Below are 24,039 nucleotides of genomic sequence, written 5' to 3' on the forward strand. Positions count from 1 at the left end.
TTTTTCAATATCACAGGGTTGGAGACTCTTTTTCTAGGAGGAAATAATCTCACTTGGAATAACAAAGCAAAGATTGTTCCAAAGTTTGCGTTATCTGTCTTGTCTATGAAGTCTTGTGGTCTTAAAGGAAAGATTCCATATTGGATTTCTATGCATAAGACTCTGGAATTTCTGGACTTGAGTGATAACCAGTTAGAAGGAATGTTACCACACTGGCTTGTTGAAATGAAGATGCAATACATAATTATGTCAGATAACAACCTTACTGGTTTGCTCCCCCCTGGTCTTTTCGACTATTCAAATTTAGTTCTTCTTTGCCTGTCCCGAAACAAATTTCATGGAGAACTGCCAAACAATATAGGTAATGCAAATTCAATCATGGCTCTTATGTTGGATGGAAACAATTTTTCAGGGAAGGTTCTTGAATCCATCAACAACATTAGTTACCTCATTTTATTAGACTTGTCAAATAACAAATTTTCTGGCAACACTTTGCCAAATTTTTGGTATTCAAGCCCTGAAATCATTGATTTTTCTTCAAATGAATTCTCTGGTGAAATTCGAACTAACTTTTTTGATAAAACTAGAATTCTTGCATTGGGCAAAAATAAGTTTTCTGGCAACTTGTCGAGAACTCTTACTAATATGAGGAAGCTTGAATACCTAGACATCCATGACAACAAAATCACAAGCGAATTACCAGATTTTATCTGCCAAATCTCCACCCTTCAAATCCTAAATTTAGGAAACAACTCCCTCCAAGGTTCAAACCTTGATTGTATTTCCAATCTTACTAGCCTCCAAATTCTTGATCTCTCAAGCAACCATCTTGTTGGAGAAATCCCTGCAAAGTTTGGAAACCTGACTGGTATGATTGAAACACCTGATGTATTTTCGTACTTTCTTGATATTGGAATTAATGGAATTAATGGTTTCATCCTAGATACCAAGATTCATGATTTGATTGTGAATTGGAAGAAGTCAAAACAAGGTCTATCATTCGATAACCTCAAGCTCTATTCTTTGTTAGACTTGTCAATGAATCAACTTTCTAGTGAAATTCCAGCTTCATTAGGAAGTTTGAATGCTCTAAAGCTTCTCAACATCTCATTTAACAACCTCCACGGGAGGTTACCAGCAAGTCTTGGTTATTTAGAGAACCTAGAGAGTTTGGGCTTATCACACAACAATTTATCAGGCCCAATTCCACAATCACTAGCAAAATTACAACAACTGACTATTTTGGATGTCAGTAACAACAAGCTTTCAGGTAAAATTCCAGTTGGTAGCCAAATGGATACAATGGATGATCGAAGTTCTTATGCCAATAACAGTGAGTTGTGCGGAATGCAAATTCAAGTGCCATGTCCAGAAGACTTGTCACCAACAAAACCACCAAGAGTTGAAAAAAAGGAAACATGGTTCTCATAGGAAGGAGTGGGAATTGGATATGTAATTAGTTTCTTTGTAACAGTGGGAATTCTGTATCTTACTAATAGTTTTGTCCCTACAAAACCTCCAAATTACCGCCATCAACAAAGAAGGCGAAGAGTATAAGTGTCAAGTCTCTTACAAGTTATGCATGCAGTGGTCAAAGATGTAAATCCCATCATTGTAAAGGCTTTCAATCAAGCAAATCATTACAAGTAGTCATTCATAAGTATCAACAAGTAAGTTGGCTTGCAAGGCTACAATTTATCATATATGGAGGGATAAAAAAATAAAAGCGTTCTCAATGCTGAAATGAGAGGTGAAGTGGAGTTTGAAAGCTATTACTTCTGTAAGAGCTAGATTTGCAGCTAAAACTAAGGTATCGTATAGTGAAGGATGTTCTGCTGTTAGGATCCCTTCAATGTTTTTATTGTTAGATTGTTGTTTATGTTGTAGTTTAGTAGAGAGTGAGGCTTATTTCTCTTTATATTGGTGTTGTTGCTTTCTGGTTAATTTGATTTCTTTTTGGCGAAAAGTTAACGAAAGTCTAAGGATATTGGTTTAGGAACTTTTTTTTTTTAATTATAAAAAAGAAGAAAAAATGTAACTAACTTTTTTGACAGTTTTTTTTTTTCTCATGAAAATAATATTAGAATTTTTTTTTTTTAGATAGTCTATTAACAAATACTTTAAGAACACCCATTAACAAGCCTTTATTTTTTTTTTTTTTTTTTTTTTTTTTTTTTTTTTTTTTTTTCTATCTGTGTATGTGAGTGCTCTAAAGATTGAAAAGAAAATCTTCAAATCTAATGGATTAAAATAGAACTTAACCTAAAATTTAAGGACAAAATATATTGTTTCAGCAAAAAAAAAAAAAAAAAAAAAAAGGACAAAATATATTGTATAGTCAAAAAATATGTTTGGTCCTTAAATTTATCACATGTGATGTGTGAATTGTAAAAAAATTGAAAATTTCAATGTGGTTTTGCAAGATATCACTAGTCACTGCAAAGCAACTACCTATTACCTATGACCGATGTAGCCTAATAACGCATGGGCTGGTATCAGTTTTGATGATTTATATAGCAGTCACTTACTGATGTGCACCTGCTTTAGCTTGGCCCATGGTTGAAAGGCTATGGAAGTTCAATTTTTGAACTTGGGCCGTGTTAGGCCCAAGTCCCATATATTCTATTTGAAAATTCTTGGTTCCATCAAAGTGCATTTTGGAAAAAAACTTAAAGTTGTAATTAAGAATATGGTTATGGAATGGAAACTCAATCATGTAAAAATCATGTAGTAAATTTTTTTTATAGAAGAAAATTATTTAGTACTCTTCTCTCGTATAGTAGTGAATCTCATCAATTAAATTTATAATGAGATTCACCATTACTATAAGAATGATGGAATATCACGTCATTTTACTATAGAAGTACCTAACGATTTCAATACTGATGGCATAAAATAAATTGCATATTTCAATTTGAGGAAGTACATACAATAATATGTTTTAGTTTAAACTTTAAAGTTTAAACAACGTATACGATGTATATATATAAAAATAAATAAATAAAAAAAACAAAAAAAATGAGTGGATAATAAGGTGGTTGGTTTAAGACTAATATGTGTATAAACTTACCAATAAAAAAAAAAAACATATGTATTGTGGGGGTTGGTTAATCAATAATTATTAAAACCGAGCTAACTGGGCCTGTGGCCCATCCGAGGACGTAAAACCGTCCGAGGAGGCCCATATAAGGTTATAAGGGGAACCAAATGAAAAGAGGAGTACATATCACATGAGATGGGTCCAGTATTCGTCCGAGGACAAAACCCTTCTCGGCAATATGTGTCCGAGGACGACCTGAACGCCATATTGTTACAAACACACTTCAGAGCTACATTACCACTAAAGGTGGGGCATGGGACCAAGGGTAAGAAAGAAATGATAAAAAAATATCTTGAACAACTGCTGCCTCCACATTAATTGCCTCTCAACCAACTCTCTGGCCGCATTAATGTGAAAGTGATGCCTGAACAGTGATGAAGCAGCCTTACAGCTGCTGGTTGAAGGTTCTAGGAAGTGTTGGATGGGACAGGAAGGGATCCTCCGAATCCAACCTATACGTGTGTGGTGAAGATGACACCAAGAGGGCAGTATATAACATGGAAGAATGCATTGAGAGAAGGGGATCAGAACTTCTAAACAAGGGATGCCTAGAGGAAAACCTTATGAAATAAAGAACTTATAGCTTGTTTCAAGGAGAAATTGATCGTAATATTTGTGTTAATCTATCTAAAAACGTTAAGTTTAATCATTTTTCTTTTGAAGTTAATCTAGTTCTTTTATATCCATGCTCTACAAATTTATTATTTGAGCCTTTAGCGTTCGAACCCAATACGAGTTTGGGATCGTTACAAATTGAGTCCTTACAATTGGTGCCGTCTATGGGGAGAGCTTGATTTAGATTAAAAGGAATCCGATTCAACGTTCATGATGGAGGAAGCAGGTCCACATCACTATGCAGCAGGACCACATCAGGTAGATGCCAACCTACACCAAGCAGAGTCAAGAGGCTCCCAGCATGGTAATCCGCACCGGAGTCCCGAACAGAGAGAAGGCCGTGAGGGGAGTGTGCACACAACTCATACCACCAAAAGTCGCTATCGTGGGAAAAGTCATGTTCCTATGCAAAAAATGACACGAACCTGCAACGTGAGATTGACGAGTTGAAAAGAGAGTTGCGCCATGCCCGGTGGGAACGTTCCCCACCTTGCTCCGAACCATCATCTGAGGAGACAAATGGAGCTAGTTATAGGCGGAGATCCAGAACTTCGCCTAGTGAGACTTTTTCCTATGAAGAGGAGCACAGCCATCGACATAGGTACAAAAGCCCGCCTAGCAGGGGCTTGGGGAACAACGCCATGAACAAAGAATTAAGCCAAGTCTCCAAATCACCTTTCACAAGGAATATAGAAGAAGATGCGATTCTTCCTCGGCGATTCCACCAGCCTACATTCACCCTGTATGATGGCCGGTCAGACCCAGTAAAACACGTTAGCCATTTTAGCCAAAAGATGGCTATCTACTCCAGGGATGAGGCCTTGATGTGCAAGGTCTTTCCATTAAGTTTGGGTCCGGTGGCAATGAGATGGTTTAACGATTTAAGGGCCAACTCTATTGAGTCCTTCAAAAAGCTTACTCGAGATTTTGGTGCTCGATTTATCACTTGCAGTAGGGTTCCTTAGCCTTTGGGATCCTTGCTATCTATGTCCATGCGAGAGGGCGAGACTCTCAAAACTTATTCAGATAGATACTAGGAAATGTTTAATGAAATAGAGGGAGAGCATGATGATGTGGCCATAAGTACTTCAGGGAAAAGGAAAGGCTAAGGTAATCCCTCAGGAGAGGAGGGATTTCAGGTCGGACCGTTATAATAGTAACCAACCTCGGAAAGACTTCGTTGGGCAATCAGGTTCTGTTGATACCCAGGTGGTTAATGCAGTGTTTCGGGAGCCAGTACAGTAGGTATTGGAGAAGATAAAGAATGAGCCCTTTTTTAAATGGCTAAACAAGATGGCAGGAGAGCCTAAGAGACGTAACCCGAACCTTTATTGCCACTACCATCAGGATCATGGGCACACGACGGAGGATTGCAGGAATTTATGGGACCATTTGGAGCAGTTGGTCCGAGAAGGGAAATTGAAGCAACTCTTGCATCATTCCAGTGGTAGGGTAGGCCAGGCAGGCTCAGAGATGCATGGGGACGCTTCTTAAAGACTCCCCCTGGGCATAATAAACGTTATTTTTGCCACCCCAGGGAGGACTGGATCTTGCCCCTCCAGGGACCTGTCGGTGTTCCGACCTCCGACCGAGGAGCATTGCCAAGCGTCAAAAAGAGCCAAGGTGGACATCCCCCTGATTTTGGGCTTTTCGGATAAGGACAAGGTTGGAACCATACAGCCCCATGATGATGCTCTGGTGGTCACGCTGAGAATTAGTGGGTACGATTTAAAAAGGGTGATGATTGATCAAGGTAGTGCTGCTAATATAATGTACCCAGATTTGTATAAGGGGTTAGGATTGAAGCCTGAGGATTTAGCAGCCTACAGTTCCCCTCTGGTGAGTTTTGAGGGAAGGATGGTCGTTCCAAAAGGATAGATCAGACTACCTGTGCAAACCGATATGGATGTGGTGGAGGTGGACTTCATTGTTGTGGATGTTTTCTCTCCATACACGGCTATTATGGGCAGACCTTAGCTTCATACCTTGGAAGCAGTCTCATCTACTCTACATCAGAAAGTGAAGTACCCATATGGGGGCCAAGTATTGGAGATAGTAGGAAGCCAGGTTGTAGCTTGGCAATGCTTGGTAGCCGCTATACAACATCGGCCAGAGGCAGAGACCTCGGCTACCGCCGATAATGGATTATAGCAATTAAAACCCCCAGCATTACCCTTAGATGAACCAGCTGACAAGGTAAAGTGTGAAGATTTGGAGAGGGTAGTTGTTGCTAATGATCCGGAAAGATTTTTCCAGGTTGGGGCTAAGCTACCTTTGCAAGAGAATGAGCGATTGCTGGAATTCCTCAAAGAAAATGTAGATGTGTTCGCATGGAGCCCATATGAAGCCCCATGTGTAGATCCGAACTTCATTTGTCATCGACTCAATGTGAATCCTTCCGTTATTTCGAAAAGACAGCCACCTCGGCGACCATCAAAAGAGCACACCGAAGCTGTCAGAAGTGAGGTGGCTAAGCTCAAGCAGACTGGGGCTATCAAAGAAGTTTTTTACCCTCAATGGTTAGCCAATACGGTGGTGGTAAAGAAGAAGACAGGAAAGTGGCGAGTGTGCGTGGACTTCATGGACTTCAATAAGGCTTGTCCCAAGGATCCTTTTCCCATGCCGAAGATAGACCAATTGGTGGATGCAACCGTGGGTCATCCTCGGATGAGTTTTTGGATGCCTTTCAAGGATACCACTAAATACCACTAGCATTAGATGATCAAGAGAAGATGGCTTTTGTCACCCCTATTGGAAACTATCATAAAGTGATGCCCTTTAGTTTGAAAAATACAGGATCTACCTATCAACGGATGATGACTAAAATGTTCAAACCACAACTGGGCAGAAACATTGAAATCTATATCGATGATATGGTAGTGAAGAGTAAAGTGGTGTCTGAGCATGTGGAAGATCTTACGAACATCTTTGGAATACTGAGAAAGCATAAGCTACGTCTGAATGCTTGGTGTTCCTTTGGTGTAGGCTCCGGGAGGTTCTTGGGATACATGGTGACTCATAGAGGAATTGAAGTGAACCCAGATCAGATTAAGACCATCAACGATTTACAAGCACCTCGGAATCCAAAAGAGGTGCAGAAACTGACTGGAATAACTACTGCTTTAAACCGATTTATCTCCAGGTCGGCTGAGAGGTGTCGTCCCTTTTTCCTTCTACTGCATAAGTGGAAAGGATTTGAATAGACCGAGGAGTGTGCTGTGGCGTTTCAGCAGTTGAAGGAGTACCTGTCTAGATCGCCTATCATGTCTAGTCCTGAGGTGGATGAGGTGCTGTTTGTTTATCTGGCAGTTGCCCCCTCATATAGTTAGTTTTGTCTTAATACGAGAGGACAACGGCGTCCAAAGACTAGTTTATTACGTAAGTAAGTCCCTTCATGAAGCCGAGGTGAGATACTTATCATTGGAAAAGGCCACCTTGGCGGTGGTCCATGCAACACGCAAACTTCCACATTACTTTTAGGCCAATACTATGGTTGTCTTAACTCAGTTACCTCTCAAGTCCATACTTAGAAGTGCAGATTATACTGGGAGAATCGCTAAGTGGGGTACAATCCTAGGTGCTTTCGACATCAAGTATATGCCTCGCACCTCTATGAAAGGCCAAGTCCTTGCCGATCTGGTAGCTGAGTTCGCCGAGTGTCCAGAAGAAGCTAACATGAAGCAAAGTGAAATGGATGAACAGTCGGTTGGTCTGATCTCCACACAAGGCGGTTCCTCCTAGAGAGTATATGTGGACGGAGCAGCATTGGGGCCAGTTTTGATATCCCCTAAGGAGATCATCATTGAGAAATCCTTGAGATTTGGTTTCTTAGCTACTAACAACGAAGCAGAATACGAAACTTTGTTGATGGGAATGAGTATGGTCTAGAAAATGGGTGGAAAGGTAGCAAAATTATTCTTGGATTCAAGATTGGTAGTCGGCCAAGTGAAAGGAGAGTTGAAAGCCCAAGATCCAAGAATGCAGGGATATTTGAGTCAAGTTAGGCATATGCAAACGAAATTTGAATCTTTTGACTTGTCGCATATCCCCCGAGGTGAAAATACCCACGTCGATTCCCTGGCAACCCTTGCCACCTCTTCAACACGGAATTTCCCTCGGGTGATAATTGTCGAGGATTTGTATACCCCCACCCAACCAGGAAAGGACGTACGTCAGGTTCATCAAGTCAATCTAGCACCGAGCTGGATGGATCCCATATTGAAATTCCTCGAAAGTGACATCCTGCCCGAAGAGAAAATAGAAGCTGAAAAAATACAGAGGAAAGCTCCTCGATTTTGGTTATCCGAGGACAAGAAATTATACAAACGGTCCTTTTCTGGGCCGTACCTACTTTGTATACATCCCGAGATGTCAGAGTCACTCCTAGAGGAGTTGCATGAAGGCATCTGTGGAAGTCATACAGGGGGAAGGTCCCTATCGCACCGAGCCATTACTCAAGGATATTGGTGCCCAAATATGCAGAAGGAAGCGCAGGAATATGTTAGAAAATGTGACCAGTGTCAAAGGTTAGCCCCAAACATCCACCAGCCTGGAGGAATTCTTAACCCTTTGTCCAGCTCTTGGTCTTTTGCTCAATGGGGGCTAGATATTTTCGGCCCATTTCCTAAAGCCTTAGGAAACAAAAAGTATCTGCTGGTCGGCATAGATTATTTTACTAAATGGGTCGAAACTGAACCTTTAGCTAACATCAGAGACATAGATGTTAAGAGGTTTATCTGGAAGAATATTGTTATGCGATTTGGAACTCCGCGCACTCTTGTCTTGGATAATGGCCTCAAATTTGATAGTAAGGCCTTCAGGCAATACTATTCAGACTTAGGTATAAAGAATAGATATTCCACTCCGGCCTATCCTCAAGGGAATGGGCAAGTTGAAGCTGTTAACAAAATAATAGTCAATGGACTTAAGAAGAGACTGGGTGATACAAAAGGAAAATAGGTGAAGGAATTGCCAAATGTTCTTTGGACCTATCGAACAACGCCTCGACGATCAACAGGAGAGACTCCTTTTTCCATGACTTATGGAGCCGAGGCCGTCATCCCTCTAGAAACTGGATTCCCAACATTAAGGACTATTACATTTTCCTCGGACAGTAACGATGGGATGTTGGGAAAAAGTTTAGACTTGATCGAAGAACGAAGGGAGAATGCAATGGTCCAATTGGCTTACTACCAGCATAAACTCAAGCAAGGCTATGATACTAATGTAAAGCTGAGACAGTTAGTAGTAGGAGATCTGGTGCTGAGGAAAGTTCTGGGAACCACCAAGAATCCAGCTTGGGGAAAATTGGGGCCTAATTGGGAAGGGCCTTATCGGATTACTTCAGTAACTGGAATAGGAGCTTATTATCTGGAAGACCTGGATGAAAAAACTGTACTCCATCCTTGGAATGTAAATAATCTCAAGAGGTATTATTATTAATAAAAGTAATCTAGTTTGGGTTTTCTTTTAATTTATGCTGATCATGCATTTTGTATTTCCACATCTAATGGCATCTTTTGAAGTAGTAAACAGAAACTAAGTTATGTCAGGTCCTCGGACCACAAGCTTAGTGGAAATTAATACCTTATGACATCTTGTGAAGTATTAAACAGAAACTAAGATATGTCAGGTCCTCAGACCACAAGTTTAGTGAAAATTAATACCTATGGCATTTATTGAAGTATTAAACAGAAACTAAGTTATGTCAAATCCTCGGACCACAAGCTTAGTGGAAATTAATACCCTATGGCATCTATTGAAGTATTAAATAGAAACTAAGTTATGTCAGGTCCTCGGACCACAAACTTTGTGAAAATTAATACCCTGTGAAATCTGTTGGGTCACTAAGTAGGTTCCTTGGAAACTAATATAGCCTCTTGCTATTAAAATGCTAATGTCACTTGGGCTTATGCATTCCAGAATAACAAATTCTCAAATATCGTCCTAAGATCACAGGATTTTTAATTATTTGTGGAAGATATAAACCCCAATAAGCCTATAAATATCATCTAATGTACAACTGAAGTACTGTAGACCCAACTTTATCCAACTTTTGAACATTCCCTTAAGTTTCAATTGATTAGAAAGAATACATATGTATCCAGAATGTCTCTCTGAGACCTCATAGTATTAATGTTTATCACCCATTTTTAATTGCCAATTGTTAATGTTTATAAGTTATTTTTTCTCTTGCAAACAAAAGATAGTCAAAATGAATCCATTCAAGTTAAGATAACACAGTGAACAAGTACAAAAATAAAATAAAATGGCAACAGCAATAAGCAAATAGACATAAATATCCTTACAAAAGTCCTAATCAAATTATAAAATAGGTCCTATTTTTTCAACTTAATTTGGAGCTTGGGAGCTTGGTTGGCTAGTTTATTTGCCTCCGAGGTAGTGACTCCCTCTTTGTCATTAGTAGTTCCCCCAGCTGGCATGACTGTGGAAGCCAAGTCCTGTTGAAAGCCTTGAGAGGCTACCTCTGCATCAGAAGTTGTTGCAGTCTTGTCCAAGGAGGCTTCTGGAGGGGCATTAGTCTCTTTGGATGGTTCTAGTTGGCCAGGAGGAGGATTAGTGGTTGAGGGAATGTCTTCAGTTTGACTGGATGGAGGAGCCGAGGTGCGGATTGTTGTAGGGTAGAACACATTCTCTGCCTTCCTTAACTCGGATGAAGCCTCAACTTCAGCTCGATTAAGGGCTTCATCCCAAGTTTGGGCGCAGTAAATGCGGCACACCATTGGCACCTCTGCCCTTAGGGTCTCCTCCATCTCAGCCACCCCGATTTCATAGCCTTTCTGTTCGGCCTCATTCGTTGCCTATTTGGCCTCAGCTTTTTCCCTCTCAGCTTCCTCTCTGGATTTTTCAGCTTGCTCCCTTAGTTTTTGGGTTTCCTCCAAGTGCTTTTTTAAGGACTATAACTTGCTCTCGGGCAGCCTTCAATTCTACATTTGCTTCACACAAACGCTTTCCCTGGTCCTCGGCTTGCTTTTGGAAGCCCTCTAAGGCCGAGTCAGCGCTTTTGCGAGCTTGCTCCTCAGCGGCTAATTTCTTCTTCACAGCCGCTAAGTCTTGCTCGGATATTGTCAAAGTTTGTACAGCTGACGCCCGTTTCTTCCTTTCATCGTCTAGCTAATTATAGCAATTGTTGAGCATCTCGTCCAGCCTAAAAGTGTTTTGGATAACCTAAAAAGAAGAAATTAAGACTATAGTCAGTAAAAAGTACACATCAGTGAGTAATGATCACAAAAAGAAAAAGAAGAGAGTTAGCACTATACCATTCCCAAATATCTTTTATTATTGAGGATGAGTTCATTCTTCCTTGCGTTCTTTATTTCGGCCATGTCCTTTAAGAGTAACAAAGCCTCTTCTATAGTCGAGGCTATGTGACACCCAACGCCACCGTTGAAGTCCCTAATAGATGCATCATCTCGTAGGGGCTCCCCACCGTGCATGGGTGCTGGCAACCATGCTTGTGGCTCAGGAGGTTGAATGTCAGACCTCTCCTGGCCTCGCTGAACAGGGTGGACAGTTTTTTGCTGCTTTGCAGCTTGCTGGGCATCCTCCTCGCGGGTCGGACGGGACTTTCCAGCATCCACTACATCCTTCCCTTTCTGCTCCCTGTGCCTTTTCAACTCAGCAGCATTAGCTCTGACTGGCTGGGGAGGTTGATAAGAAGGTTGATGAGGAGCAGGAGGAGGAGACCTGGTGGGAAGAAAGGGAATCTTGGATTGCGTTGATTTTCCCGGCGCATTCTTCCCAAGCTGATTCTCAATCAACTTCATTAGACTTCTTTGGGGCTTCCTTTGTATTCCCATCTCGTCAAGATCTTCCTCGAAGCGTATAGGTTGACTAAAAATCCCAAAATCGTCCGAGGAGTCTGAGAGTTCTACAACTTCTTCTTCTTCTTCCTCTTCTTCTTCTTCTTCCCCTTTCTCTTCTACTTCCTCTTCCCTGAGGACAGGCTAGGATGAAGAGGCTCCTGTTGAGATGGCGGCCACAAAAAGGGGCTTAGTGCAGGAGTCGTCCTTAGGAAGTGGAATACCTTTTGGAACAACAAACCCCTTGTAGGCAACACTAATACGATGAAGCCGAGGATCGCGGGCTCTGATCACACACTTTGGCGCTTGGAAAGCAAACGAGAGGGGGGTGTATCCGAGGATTAAATGAGCTGCCCGAAGTTGGCCATCAGCTTCGTTCACATATATCTCAACTTTCAATACCCTGTCCAAACTTGCTTTGTTGACTAAACTAAGTCTGGGCTTGGTAGAGCGTCTATCTGCAGAATCATTGAATTGAAATGAAGCGTCGTTAGAGATAAAAATATTGAGACTTAAAACAAAAAAAAGAAAGAAAGGGGAAAATATGTATGTATAAACCGAACGTTATGAATCTATGACTGCATTCCTACCTGGTTCTCCTTCCTCCATGGGGAATGGCATGATGGGGCATGGCAAACCATCATGCCATTCCCCAGAAAAGATAAGGAAATCCTCCTTTAAGTTCTTGTTTGAAGTGGGAAGGCATTAAATTAGTCTCACCGCGGGATACCTCGACTTGAGATAGTATCCCTACTCCTTCAAATGGTGGAGGTTGTACACCCAATTCACGTCATAATGGGTCAGGTTTAGGTCCATTCTCTCATTCAAGGCTTCTATACTTCCCAGGACTCTAAACATGTTTGGGGCACACTGAGTTGGGGATAACCTAAAGAACCTAAGGTAGTTCCTAGTGATAGCACCCATGGGGACGGTCATCCCGCCTTCTAAGAAGGCAATCATGGGAATAACCACTTCCCCTGTTCTTCTAGCACCGGCCCATTCCCCTTGGGCTGCATACCTCACATCCACTGTTAAGGGGATCCTATACTTAGCGCGGAAACTCCTCATACCCTCCTCGGATTCAACCAGACATCGAAACTTACCCTTTTTCCCCATTTTCCTAAAGGGTTTCGTAGAGAAATTAACGAGTTTAAGATGAAAGCTATAAAGGTTTTAAGAAGACTTACAGATTTGAAAGAGGGTCCTTGGACAAGATTTTAGTATTTGTAGATGCCCAGGAAAATGACGAAAAATGAGAAAGACAGGTTCAGTGTATGAGCTCTAGAATTGTGTGATTGCTGAAGGTAAGAGAGAGAGAATTGATTTGAAAATTCCTTTATAGTCGTGCAGAAGTTATGAGCAGGAAAGTTCCCGCTCACAAAACGAGACAGACCCCCCACCGTTCGATTTACCTCTTACCATTGAACATGGGAGACAGGGGCGTTGCCAAAATTTAATGCTGCCGCGCTCGGGACGCTGAAGCGTCAGGAGCATGCCCAAAACATAAAAAGATATGAACTTATGACATCAAAATCAGTCTTTTCTCCCTAGGAGTCGAAAAGCAAGATTTTTAGGGACTATTGTGGGGGCCGGTTAATCAATAATTATTAAAACCGAGCTAACTGGGCTTGTGGCCCATCCGAGGACGTAAAACCGTCTGAGGAGGCCCATATAAGGTTATAAGTGGAACCAAATGAAAAGAGGAGTAGATATCAAATGAGATGGGTCCAGTATTCGTCCGAGGACAAAATCCTTCTCGGCAATATGTGTCCGAGGACGACCTAAACGCCATATTGTTACAAACACATTTCAGAGCTACATTACCACTAAAGGTGGGGTATGAGACCAAGGGTAAGAAAGAAAGGATAAACAAATATCTTGAACAGCTGCTGCCTCCACATTAATTGCCTCTCAACCAACTTTCTGGCCGCGTTAATGTGGAAGTGATGCCTGAACAGTGATGAAGCAGCCTTACAGCTGTTGGTTGAAGGTTCCAGGAAGTGTTGGATGGGACAGAAAAGGATCCCCCAAATCCAACCTACACGTGTGTGGTGAAGATAACACCAAGAGGGCAGTATATAACATGGAAGAAAGCATAGAGAGAAGGGGATCAAAACTTCTAAACAAGGGATGCCTAGAGAAAAGCCTTATGAAATAAAGAACTTAGCTTGTTTCAAGGAGAAATTGATCGTAATATTTGTGTTAATCCATCTAAAAACGTTAAGTTTAATCGTTTTCCTTTTGAAGTTAATCTAGTTCTTTTATATCCACGTTCTACAAATTTATTGTTTGGGCCTTTAGCGTTCGAACCCAATACGAGTTTGGGATCGTTACAAATTGAGTCCTTACATTTATGAAATGGTATTTATATACTTTGTTGAAATATACCAAAAGTTTTATAATTTAATTGGTAACTCCAGATATTTATAATAAAGATGTCTAATATTCAAATTTCTCCTCCTCAACTATCGATTTAAAAAAAAAAAAAAAAAAAAAAGCATTGTTGAAATATGATGGTATGATTGGTTGTAGTTCAATTACTATAGTTTTTTTTTTTTTTTTTTAATATATATATATAAATTGTTGCCCTTGCAACGTACAGAGAATACTATAGATATTGAAATACTTGGTGTTTGAAACGATATAAATTATATGGAAGTGATAGGCTGATAGCCAACTCAGGTAATTTGAACCTAATTTGGCGTCATTATGATGCAACCTGGCTTTTTTGATATACCTTTATAGTCTTTATTACATTTTTATACTTACTCATTTCTTCCATGGTGATTGGCTGGGCTTGAGCTATAACTTCAGCAGTTGTAGAATGTTGTATGGTGCAAAAGACGAGTCAAAGGACAGAGAGGCATATAGCATATAGTATATACTATAAACTTAAACTTAAACCCACTTTTATGGATTAAATTGTAATTTAAAAAAATTAAAGTTTGGAGTAATTTTAATTTTACCCCTAAAGTTTTAAAATTTAATTTGAACCCTTAACATTATATTTGGTTACTAAAATTGAATAACTTAATTGGAAGGAAGCATCACAGCTCTATACATGAAAACTACTGAGAAAGTTTAATCAACCGACGGACCCATTAAAATATCTGATGGAGCCTGCAGTTGCTGCAGATGACCACATCCCAAAAAGGATTTCCCCAGAAGCTTTGTTTATATACTAAAAAAGAAGTAACCAAAATTGAACTAAACTGATTCCAGGAAAAGAGACAAGTCAATGTATTCTTTCCCACATCTTTTCAAAGAAACTTCTACTAACTATTTACTACATTATTTGATGAGACGAACATGGTCTGTAGTGGAGCACTTGAAGCTCTTTAACTTCCAGCCTCTTTCCTAATGCTTGTTGAGTTAACTAGAGGCGGCCATGCCGTGATCGGTACTCAGTAGTCAGCGGTGCACAACCGAACCTCTATTTATATTTGTATCACAGCCCACTCCTCCCAGGCTCCCACCCAACAAAGAAGTAAGAAACACAACAATGGCCAAATTCAGCCTACTACTACTGCTACTTGTACTTCTCACATTTGTCACCACTTCTCTCTCTTGTCCTGAACATCAAAAACAAGCCCTTCTTCACTTTAAAGCCTCCATCATCAATGCTATTCCTTCAACAGAAAGCACATTGTATCGGTTAGATTCTTGGAATTCCAGCTCAGATTGTTGCCACTGGGACGGGGTCATTTGTAGTTCTCGCTTTGGTTCCAAGACTGTGCTAGCTTTATATTTGGACGCCATCATGTTGAATTCACATGTACAGAAGCCAATGTCAATGTGGTTGCCTTCCACCATCTTGTCGCCACATTAGAAGCTTGATGCACCTCAACTTGTCTAACAATCTAATACGAGGAGAATTGCCAGGTGACGGCTTTGGCAATTTGACCAAATTAGTTCATCTTGATTTGACGAATAATTACTTCAATGGCTCCATTACCTCTCAACTTTTTCACTTGAGGTATCTTCAATATCTTGATTTGAGTTTCAATTATTTCCATGGTATACTAAGTGGAGAAGTGGCCTCTCTTCAAAATTTGAGGGTGTTGAAACTAAGTTCTTTTTTTCATTCAGAAAATATCCCTATGGAGATTCCTAAGGAGATATGGAATATGACGAAGTTGCAACAATTGTCTCTTGATGGAAACAAATTCTTTGCTACCATTCCATCTTCAATTATGAATTTGAAGGGATTGGAGATTTTGGAATTGAATGATACACTACAAACAACATGAGGTTTTTCAACATGTTTTTATATACAGTCACTAAAAACTGTTGATATAAACCTTAATTTTCTATAGTTATATGCAACTGTGGAGTAAAAGCAAGACAATTAGCATATTTATTTCTATGGTTGATATAACTGTTGAAATAAGGATCAGAAAAAAAAAAAAAAAAAAAAAAAAAAAAAAAAAAAAAAAAAAAAAAATTCAGCTTTCTCTTCCGGTTTCAACACCGTGGAAAAAAAGGGGTCAAAAAAATTATATAGATAAAAAGTTTTTATCAACAGTAGTTTACCACTGTTGAAAATAAGTAACACCATATTATATAGAAGCTACAGTATCTCACAAGCCAAAATACGTTACATGCTCTCTTTCTCACTCTCGCTTTATTTCTACGGTTGACATAACTGTTGAAATAAGGGTCAAAAAAAAAAAAATTCAGCTTTCTTTTCAGGTTTCAACACCGTGGAAAAAAACGAGTCAAAAAAATTATATAGATAAAAAGTTTTTATCAACAGTCGTTTACCACTGTTGAAAATAAGTAACACCATATTATATAGAAGCTACAGTATCTCACAAGCCAAAATACGTTACATGCTCTCTTTCTCACTCTCGCTTTATTTCTACGGTTGACATAACTGTTGAAATAAGGGTCAAAAAAAAAAAAAATTCAGCTTTCTTTTCAGGTTTCAACACCGTGGAAAAAAACGAGTCAAAAAAATTATATAGATAAAAAGTTTTTATCAACAGTTGTTTACCACTGTTGAAAATAAGTAACACCATATTATATAGAAGCTACAGTATCTCACAAGCCAAAATACGCTACATGCTCTCTTTCTCACTCTCACTTTATTTCTACGGTTGACATAACTGTTGAAATAAGGGTCAAAAAAAAAAAATTCAGCTTTCTTTTCAAGTTTCAACACCGTGGAAAAAAACGAGTCAAAAAAATTATATAGATAAAAAGTTTTTATCAACAGTCGTTTAAACGACTGTTGAAAATAAGTAACACCATATTATATAGAAGCTACAGTATCTCACAAGCCAAAATACATTACATGCTCTCTTTCTCGCTCTCGCTCTCTTGTAACTCACATCAGAAACCCAATCGGCTTGGTGATCGCATTTTCTCACAGGTTCTCTCTCTTTGAATTCCTTATTCAGTTGCTGCTGAGAAAACTTTCTATTTCTCTATTATTTTCTTAGCAACCAAACAAAGTTCTTGGCTTCAGTTGATTTCTCTTTGCTTTAGATTCACCATGCTGGTACTATTACGCCTAGATCTTCTATATATTCACACTTCCCCCAATCCAATCTCTCCGATTAGGTATCTTCTATATGTTCATTGATGAATCCAATTGCTTAGTTTCCATAAAAACCTAACCTTCAATCTTTGTATTTTTTTTTTTCAATTCTTAAATTCAATTTTATACAGCTTTATAATTAAACTGCAAATTTGGAATTATTGTTTAATTACTCTTAATTATCACAAAAATGGCTGAATTGCTTTTTACCCCCATTGAAGTTTACTTTCTTGACCAATGAAAATGCTAGTTAAAATTGAAATTGAGTCTTGATCATCAGGTAATGCTTGATTTTGTTTTGTCAATACCTTGATTTGGGAATAAGACTTGAACAAAGATATAGAAGTTATTTGTTTATTGTTTTTGCTGTTAATGTAATTTGGAAATTTAGAATTTGATAGAATATTAAAAATATATATAAAAATCATGATGCCAATCCATTTTGCAATTCAGAATTTGAATCTTACATCGTTTATGTTATTTCTTTTAATTTTAAATCTGTCTCTAAGAGAGGTTGTTATTTTTTCCTCTTAACTTTCCTATAATTTTTTTGGTCAAGTAAAGCTCTCAGAAATAGCTACAGCTCATTTTACATCATCCTCAATTTCAATGAGGAACTTGCCTTCGTTTCAGGGGCTTCAACTATCAACAATGAAAGTTGTTCCTTCAGTGGAGCATTTGGGAGTAGGGAGTGGGCTCTCTCAGAGGGCACTTAGGGGTCTGATTGCTTCCAAGGTAGTATTTTCATCCTCATTTCCATTTCTCAAAATTATCAGTGTTTGTTATTGAAGTTTGTTGTATTGTAGTATGTGGGGATTTTGATTGTTGTGAATTATGTGTTGGTATGTGGCTGGTTTGGTTACTTTGGGATGGGATTCTCTATAGTTTGTACGATGGTATTGGTTTGAAATGTGTGATTAAAGGATTTAAGTTGATGCAACGTTAAAAAAGCAAGGTGGTGCTACCCAAAGAATTAAAAAAATAATAATAATAGCAAAGAATTTAGTGAAAGCTCTGGGACAGAAGACATGAGAAGTAGAAAGTTCATTCATATAAGGCCTTAAAAAATAACTGTTTCAGCTTTACCGCGCATAACTATTACTCCTCAATATAAGTGCATTCTTTTCTCTTCAAAATTATACATTGAACACAAAGGAACAACTCTTCAAATCCCCCAATTACAGCTTTTAACAAAACATCTCTTTTGACATGATAACACCTACATAACAGGTTAAGCATGTCTATGAAACTTAAAAGAAATTTGTAATTGTTGAAATGTCTGTGAATGTGACTTGGTGCGGGTGGCAACCACAATCTCGATCTGAATTAGGGGATGTCTCCTCCTTCACTTGGTAATGGTTCCAAGGAGAATGAGGGATGCCTTCAGTTCCACTTTGACTCGTACAATGTGCAAAATGGAAGGGGTTCTAGTTCTAATTCACCTTTCAAAGGAATAGTAATGACGTCAGAGCGCCCTCCCTTATGGAATGGTGTCTATCCTAATTTCATTCCCAATGAGGTGAATGTTTTATTTTGTTTCTTAACTTTATAATTTGAAACCAACTACACATTAGTCTAAGTACCTGAATTTCACGTATAGAGTTCAATCTCATTTGGTGGACTCTGTCCTAGGGCAGATCAAAGATATGTTTATTGGAAGAGAGTGCCAAATAGGGAAAGATTATTCCACTTATGGAGTTATGTACAATCTATGATTTTGGGTTGCTTGGGTGGGACCTTGGGGTGATAAACATTATTCTTGTTTTAGAGTTAGCAGAAGCGGGAATCTTGTGCTTATTATCACCTTTCAGTAAAGAACTAGGTGGTTTGGATATATTTACATTTATTTACTTATTTTTGTTCAGTCAGTGTCAAGGGTGGAATTAGGATAGTGTTTTACAACTCTGGGTAGCCAGTGGTAATGCCACGTGCAACTCAGGGTGTTCCTAGACATCCTGACCTAAAAAAAAAAAAAACTTGAAAAAAAAAATTTTTTTTATAAATTTTTTTATATTTGCTCTATTAGGAACATCTTTAATCACAAAATTAGGAACACCCTCACATTAAAAATAAAAAAATAAAAAAATTATTTGTTCTACTTTCAAGGGAAAAAAAAAAAGCCCAAAAAAAAAATTTTTGAACTAAAATCTGAAAGTAAATAAAGAAATTGTAACAGAGTCAAGCCCACGGCAACTCAACAAGTCCAACAGATTACAAAGGTAGCAAACCCATGGATTCTCCAATAAAATAAAAAACCCCAGTACAGAGCTGCAGAGCAAATCAAATCAGAAATCACTTCTAAATCAGAAATCCCTAAAGGCCTAAAGAAAACCTAAAGAGTAAAGACAGAGCAAGCAACGCCTCAGGCTCAAGCCAACTGCCAACAGACGGAGTCACGGAGATCGGATCGGTCACGTCGCTTGCAATTCGCTCGTGGTCGGAGATCGGTCCAGTCCAGATCGTCATCGTTGCTCAGCTCGCTTGCCCCTCATTGCTGTCACTCTTCACTACCCTCATCAAAGATCGTTGGTCGCCTTGTCACTGCCTCAACAACCTCAGCCTTCAGGCCTCCCTACTCAGCTGCTCCGGTGCTCCCTCCCTCAAGGTATTTCATTTTACTAAACTAACTTCTCTCTCTTTTTCTCTCTGAATCTCTCTCTATCTGAATCACTGAAATGAAAATTATGAAATGAATGAAAGTCTCTCAGTCTCTCTCTCGTCATTTCAGTCTCTCTCTCTCTCTTCATCTCAGCCTCTCTTTATTAATATTTACCATGTTTTTGGTGTTAGCCGATGTTGGTGTTGGTGTTGCTATAGGTGAGATTATTAATTCTTTTAGTGTTGGTGTTGGTGTAGGTGAGATTATTAATTGTCTTTTAGAGTTGGTGTTGGTGTCTTTTGGTGAGATACAATCAATTTGCTTTATCTGATTTACTGTGTGCTAGTACTGGTGCAAGTGTGCAACTAATAATTAATAAATATGGTTGTGTGTTATGTGCTAGTTGATTAGTTCAACTAATGGTCATAATATATGTAATAAATCACTCTTTTTTAGACTTGGACTTAAGCTATACGGCCTATATATTTGTAAGGTTGAATTTATTCAACCATCTAATTGGCTTTATTCCGTGCCAAATTTGCTTGTAATTCAGCATTTAGTAACCCTGTATTTAGGTGGGTTTGTTGTAAGGGTAGTGAGTGAGATAGAGTGAAGTTTGCTCAAGAGTGTGCAAGAAAACAGAGTGTCGCGGCTGGGACTCGCGGGTGGACTCGCGGCTGCAAGCCGCCAGAAGCTGCACACGTGCCAAGCATGCTGGAAGATGAACAGTCATGCTAGCTGGAGCACTACAGGACAAAACAGGACAACTAGCCATACGGTTAACTCGCGACTGGATCTCGCGACTTGGTCAAGCCGCGAGGTCAAGCCGCGAGCCACCCCTGTTTTGGAAAAACCTGACGTTTCACATTCCTCTTCACTCAAGTATAAATACCCCTTTAACCCACAATTGAAAGAGAGCTTCCAGAGAGAATTTTGAGAGAGAAACCCTAAAGAAAAACAAGATTGTTTCACACACAATCCCTACCTTAGAGTCTCATCAAAATCCCTCACTCTCTTCCTCTCCATTGTCAAAACCTTGAGAGGCATTATACCAAACCTGGTTCTCACCATCATCATCTCTGTGAGACAGTCGTTTGGAGTTCTGGGAAGCAGTTAGGAAGGAGCCAATCTTCATTGGTTGATGCTACGGTGTAGTAGCGGAATCCGGGAAGCTAGAAAAGAAAAAGGTTCGGCGCAACCTCGTTGGAGCAAGAAGTTTGGAGGGCTTAGGTGCACTGGGTAGATTAGGCTTGGAGGGTCTATTGTTGTCCTTGTATCCCAACTGTATTTTCTAGTGGATTGATTACCGCTTGGAGGGCGGCGGAGAGGTTTTTCGCCGAGGTCTTCGGTTTCCTCTTCGATAACACATCGGGTGTTATCTTTGTGTTTGCATCTTCCTTCCTCTCTATCTCTGCCTTTACATTATCTGCTGTGGTTTATTTTGTTATGGCTTAGATAGTTGTTTAACCAATTTCATATTATAGCATATGTTAAGTTTCCGCACACTTGTTGTTTGACATATTGCTTGTGTTGGTTAAGTTGGTTTTTGGGGTCTAAACGTTCAAAAGTGTTTTTGTACACGTTTTTGAACTTTCAATATTTTTGTGCTGCAAAATTTATTAACTTTTTTTTTGGTTACGTAATAGTGTGATATTCCAAGTATCAAGCATATTAATTAGTTGAACTAATTAAATTTTGTTTGTTTGGGATATTAATTAACCAATAATTAATTGGGGAAAGCAACTAATAAATAATAATTAATAATTTAATTAACCAATACATTATAAAAGACAAATAAATTAAATTATGTTAGGCTAAACAACAATTAATAATTTTATAATTAATGAAACAACAATATAACAAATTATAGTTTATAAAAAACAAAAAAAATTAATGAAACAACTAAAAAATAATACATTTAGGAAAAATTCTTAGAGCCGCCACTGGAAATTATGCTTCTTAAGGAACACCTTGGGAAAAATTCCTAGAGTCGCCACTGCTTGTAGCTTGGAAAAAAAAAAAAAAAAAATCCTTGTTTGAGTTAATGTCACTATTGTTTTGCCAAGAAATTTTTGAAAAAGAAAGAAATGGTTTTGGCTTTTTGAAAGGAGAATAATTTAAAAGGCATTGGATTTGAAGTATTTTTATTTCCCTTCATTTTTCTTTTCTCCCTGCAACCAAACAAAGTACAAACAGTTCTTCTCTCGATCTGAGTAATATTGTTGATGGGAACTTGGGATATGACTAGGTTTGAATAATTTGGCTTAACCTTTTTGGGTTTAAAAGAATATTTTACTTGATTCCTGCTTTTGTAACTGTTGGTATCAGTTTCTTGCTTGTCCTATTACAATAAGCAGATGGGTCATTTTGTCACCATTTGCATTTACTTGATAAAATATATTTAGGGAAAGACAGGGCAGTTTGAATATTGAATCATTAGCTATCAAGTAATAGCCTGGTCATTTTGATTCATTTTAATTTTAATTTTAAATTGTCCTACTTTTTCCTAATTTAGCAAATTAGCGCAAGGCCTGATCTCTTCTTTTGTTTTTCCTATAATGTTCTGCAATTAAACATAGATTATAGTAATCTGGCTTCTTTTAATTGCTTAAATTGCATGCCAAGTTTGGTTAACATGAATTTAAACTGGTATCTTGGTTTGATAATTTGTTTCTGCTTTGTAGGGAGGAAAGAAGATTTGTGAAGGAGAGGATGTGAGTGTGGTATTGGAGACAGAGATCCTTGACTTGGCAGAGAAACTAGAGAAGTTACAAAGGAGCTTAGGACTAAAAGATTTTGAAGTTAGGAACTGTAGTAATTTTGATAAACAAGCGACTCTTCTTCAGAGACGACTAGAGAAGTTTGGAGTAACATCGGATGAGATATGTGTGAAGGAGATACAGGAGATGGTAGAAGCAAGCTTGTCAATTAAAACAAGTTGTAGAGTTGATGATAGCTTTGTTTCAAGTGGCAAATCCAATATTAATTTTATGGCCATCGAATTAAACAAAAGGTACTGACTTTCAAAACAATTTTGCTTCCAAAATTTTTTTATTAGAACTTAAAATAAAAATTTTAAAAAAAAAATTAATGGGCATCTCCTTGTCTTTTCATGCTATAGATCAATCTATGTTCTCTTTTTTGTGTACATTTTTCTTGAATATTTAGTATTTCCACAGCTTATTATCTCTATTTGATGCTCAATGTTATAAAAGTGCCGAAACTGGTTCTATGCTATTTCCCTTTTGATACCTATTAAAAATGAAGCAACTTTGGTGTTGATCCATGTTGTATACCAAGGTAATAATTTGCTTCTATGGGTACTTAATTTGGCCCCTCTTTTGTCTACTATTACCTCATATTGCTAATCTAATAGCTGCAGAGGATCTTACCCATCTACTTTTGACTTCTAGCCATCTATTATTTAGTGTTTCCTGTTCTATATAAAATAGCAAGAGAAGTTACTAAGTGGCAATGCACTTTGTATGACTGTTTTCATACAGCTTTAAATGAAGCACTGGAGAAGGAAGATGAGAGGCTCAAGATTGCAATTGGAGAAGTAATGACACGTGCTGGGGAAAAGCTCTAAAAACGTACGAAAAAAGGCCATGGCTTCTACGTGTACATTGTGCTATAATGGAGAGGAGAGAATTCCTTGTCAAATATAATGGATAAGGTAATTAAATGAAAGTACATGTGGTTGTTGTGTGGTGTCTCAGCTCTTGTTCTACCAGTTTGGTTGGGGAGTAATTTTGGCTTTAGGCCTAGGATCTATTGGGAGTAATTTGTACAGTTTGTTTCATTGTGTTATAAATGTAGTTGATAGGTTGTTGAAAATCAATTTGGAATTGCACAATTGTGTTTACATTTATATTTTGAATCAGATTTATAAATTTTAATTAAAGTGAAAGAGTGCATCCAAATTTTTTTTTTTTTTTAAAGAAAATACTTATTTCGATGTTTATTAACCATTGATAAATGTGTAACAATTTTTTCAACGGTTGTGTAGGCTGTAGTAAAATTTTTTCGACATGGTTTTTGATAATGGTTCTCTACGGTCATTTCAACCGTCAAAAATACTTTTTTCAACAGTTTTTAGTACTTTTTTCAATGATTTCAACCGTTGAAAATAGTTAAATTTCTTGTAGTGATAATTCATTGTCAATGGAAATTCCTATTGATATTGGCTATCTATCTAACACAACTAGTTTGGTCTTGAGCAACAAGAAGTTAACAGGTAGAATCCCATCATCCATGCAGAAATTGACAAAGTTGGAAACAATTAAGTTGGAAAATAACATGTTTGATGGAGAAATTCCATCTTGGTTGTCCAATATCAAGGGCTTGGAGGCAATCATCT

General features: G+C 38.4%; 2 protein-coding genes across 2 annotated transcripts in view; both read left to right on the forward strand.

Annotated features, from left to right (window-relative positions):
• The window catches only part of LOC126717299 (receptor-like protein 46), a 171,877-nt gene that overhangs the window by 19,359 nt on the left and 128,479 nt on the right, over nt 1-24,039 (forward strand). The window contains exon 2 of the mRNA XM_050418872.1: nt 15,421-15,514. Coding sequence (XP_050274829.1) covers nt 15,421-15,514 — 94 coding nt within the window. The remainder of the gene's footprint in view (nt 1-15,420; nt 15,515-24,039) is intronic.
• On the forward strand, nt 18,387-22,744 carry LOC126717310 (uncharacterized). Its single transcript, XM_050418903.1, has 2 exons — nt 18,387-18,599; nt 22,364-22,744. Exons 1-2 carry the CDS (start codon nt 18,414-18,416, stop codon nt 22,697-22,699), a joined length of 522 nt encoding a protein of 173 aa, XP_050274860.1. The 5' UTR covers nt 18,387-18,413; the 3' UTR covers nt 22,700-22,744.

The sequence above is a fragment of the Quercus robur genome, chromosome 1 (assembly GCF_932294415.1).
Source record: "Quercus robur chromosome 1, dhQueRobu3.1, whole genome shotgun sequence".
Taxonomy (NCBI): domain Eukaryota; kingdom Viridiplantae; phylum Streptophyta; class Magnoliopsida; order Fagales; family Fagaceae; genus Quercus; species Quercus robur.

Excerpts from the sequence above, each read along its gene's own strand:
- LOC126717310 (XM_050418903.1), top strand. The coding sequence starts at position 18,414 with ATGTCTCCTCCTTCACTTGGTAATGGTTCCAAGGAGAATGAGGGATGC. Across the intron at positions 18,600-22,363 it reads CTAATTTCATTCCCAATGAG|GGAGGAAAGAAGATTTGTGA; the intron begins GTGAATGTTTTA and ends TCTGCTTTGTAG.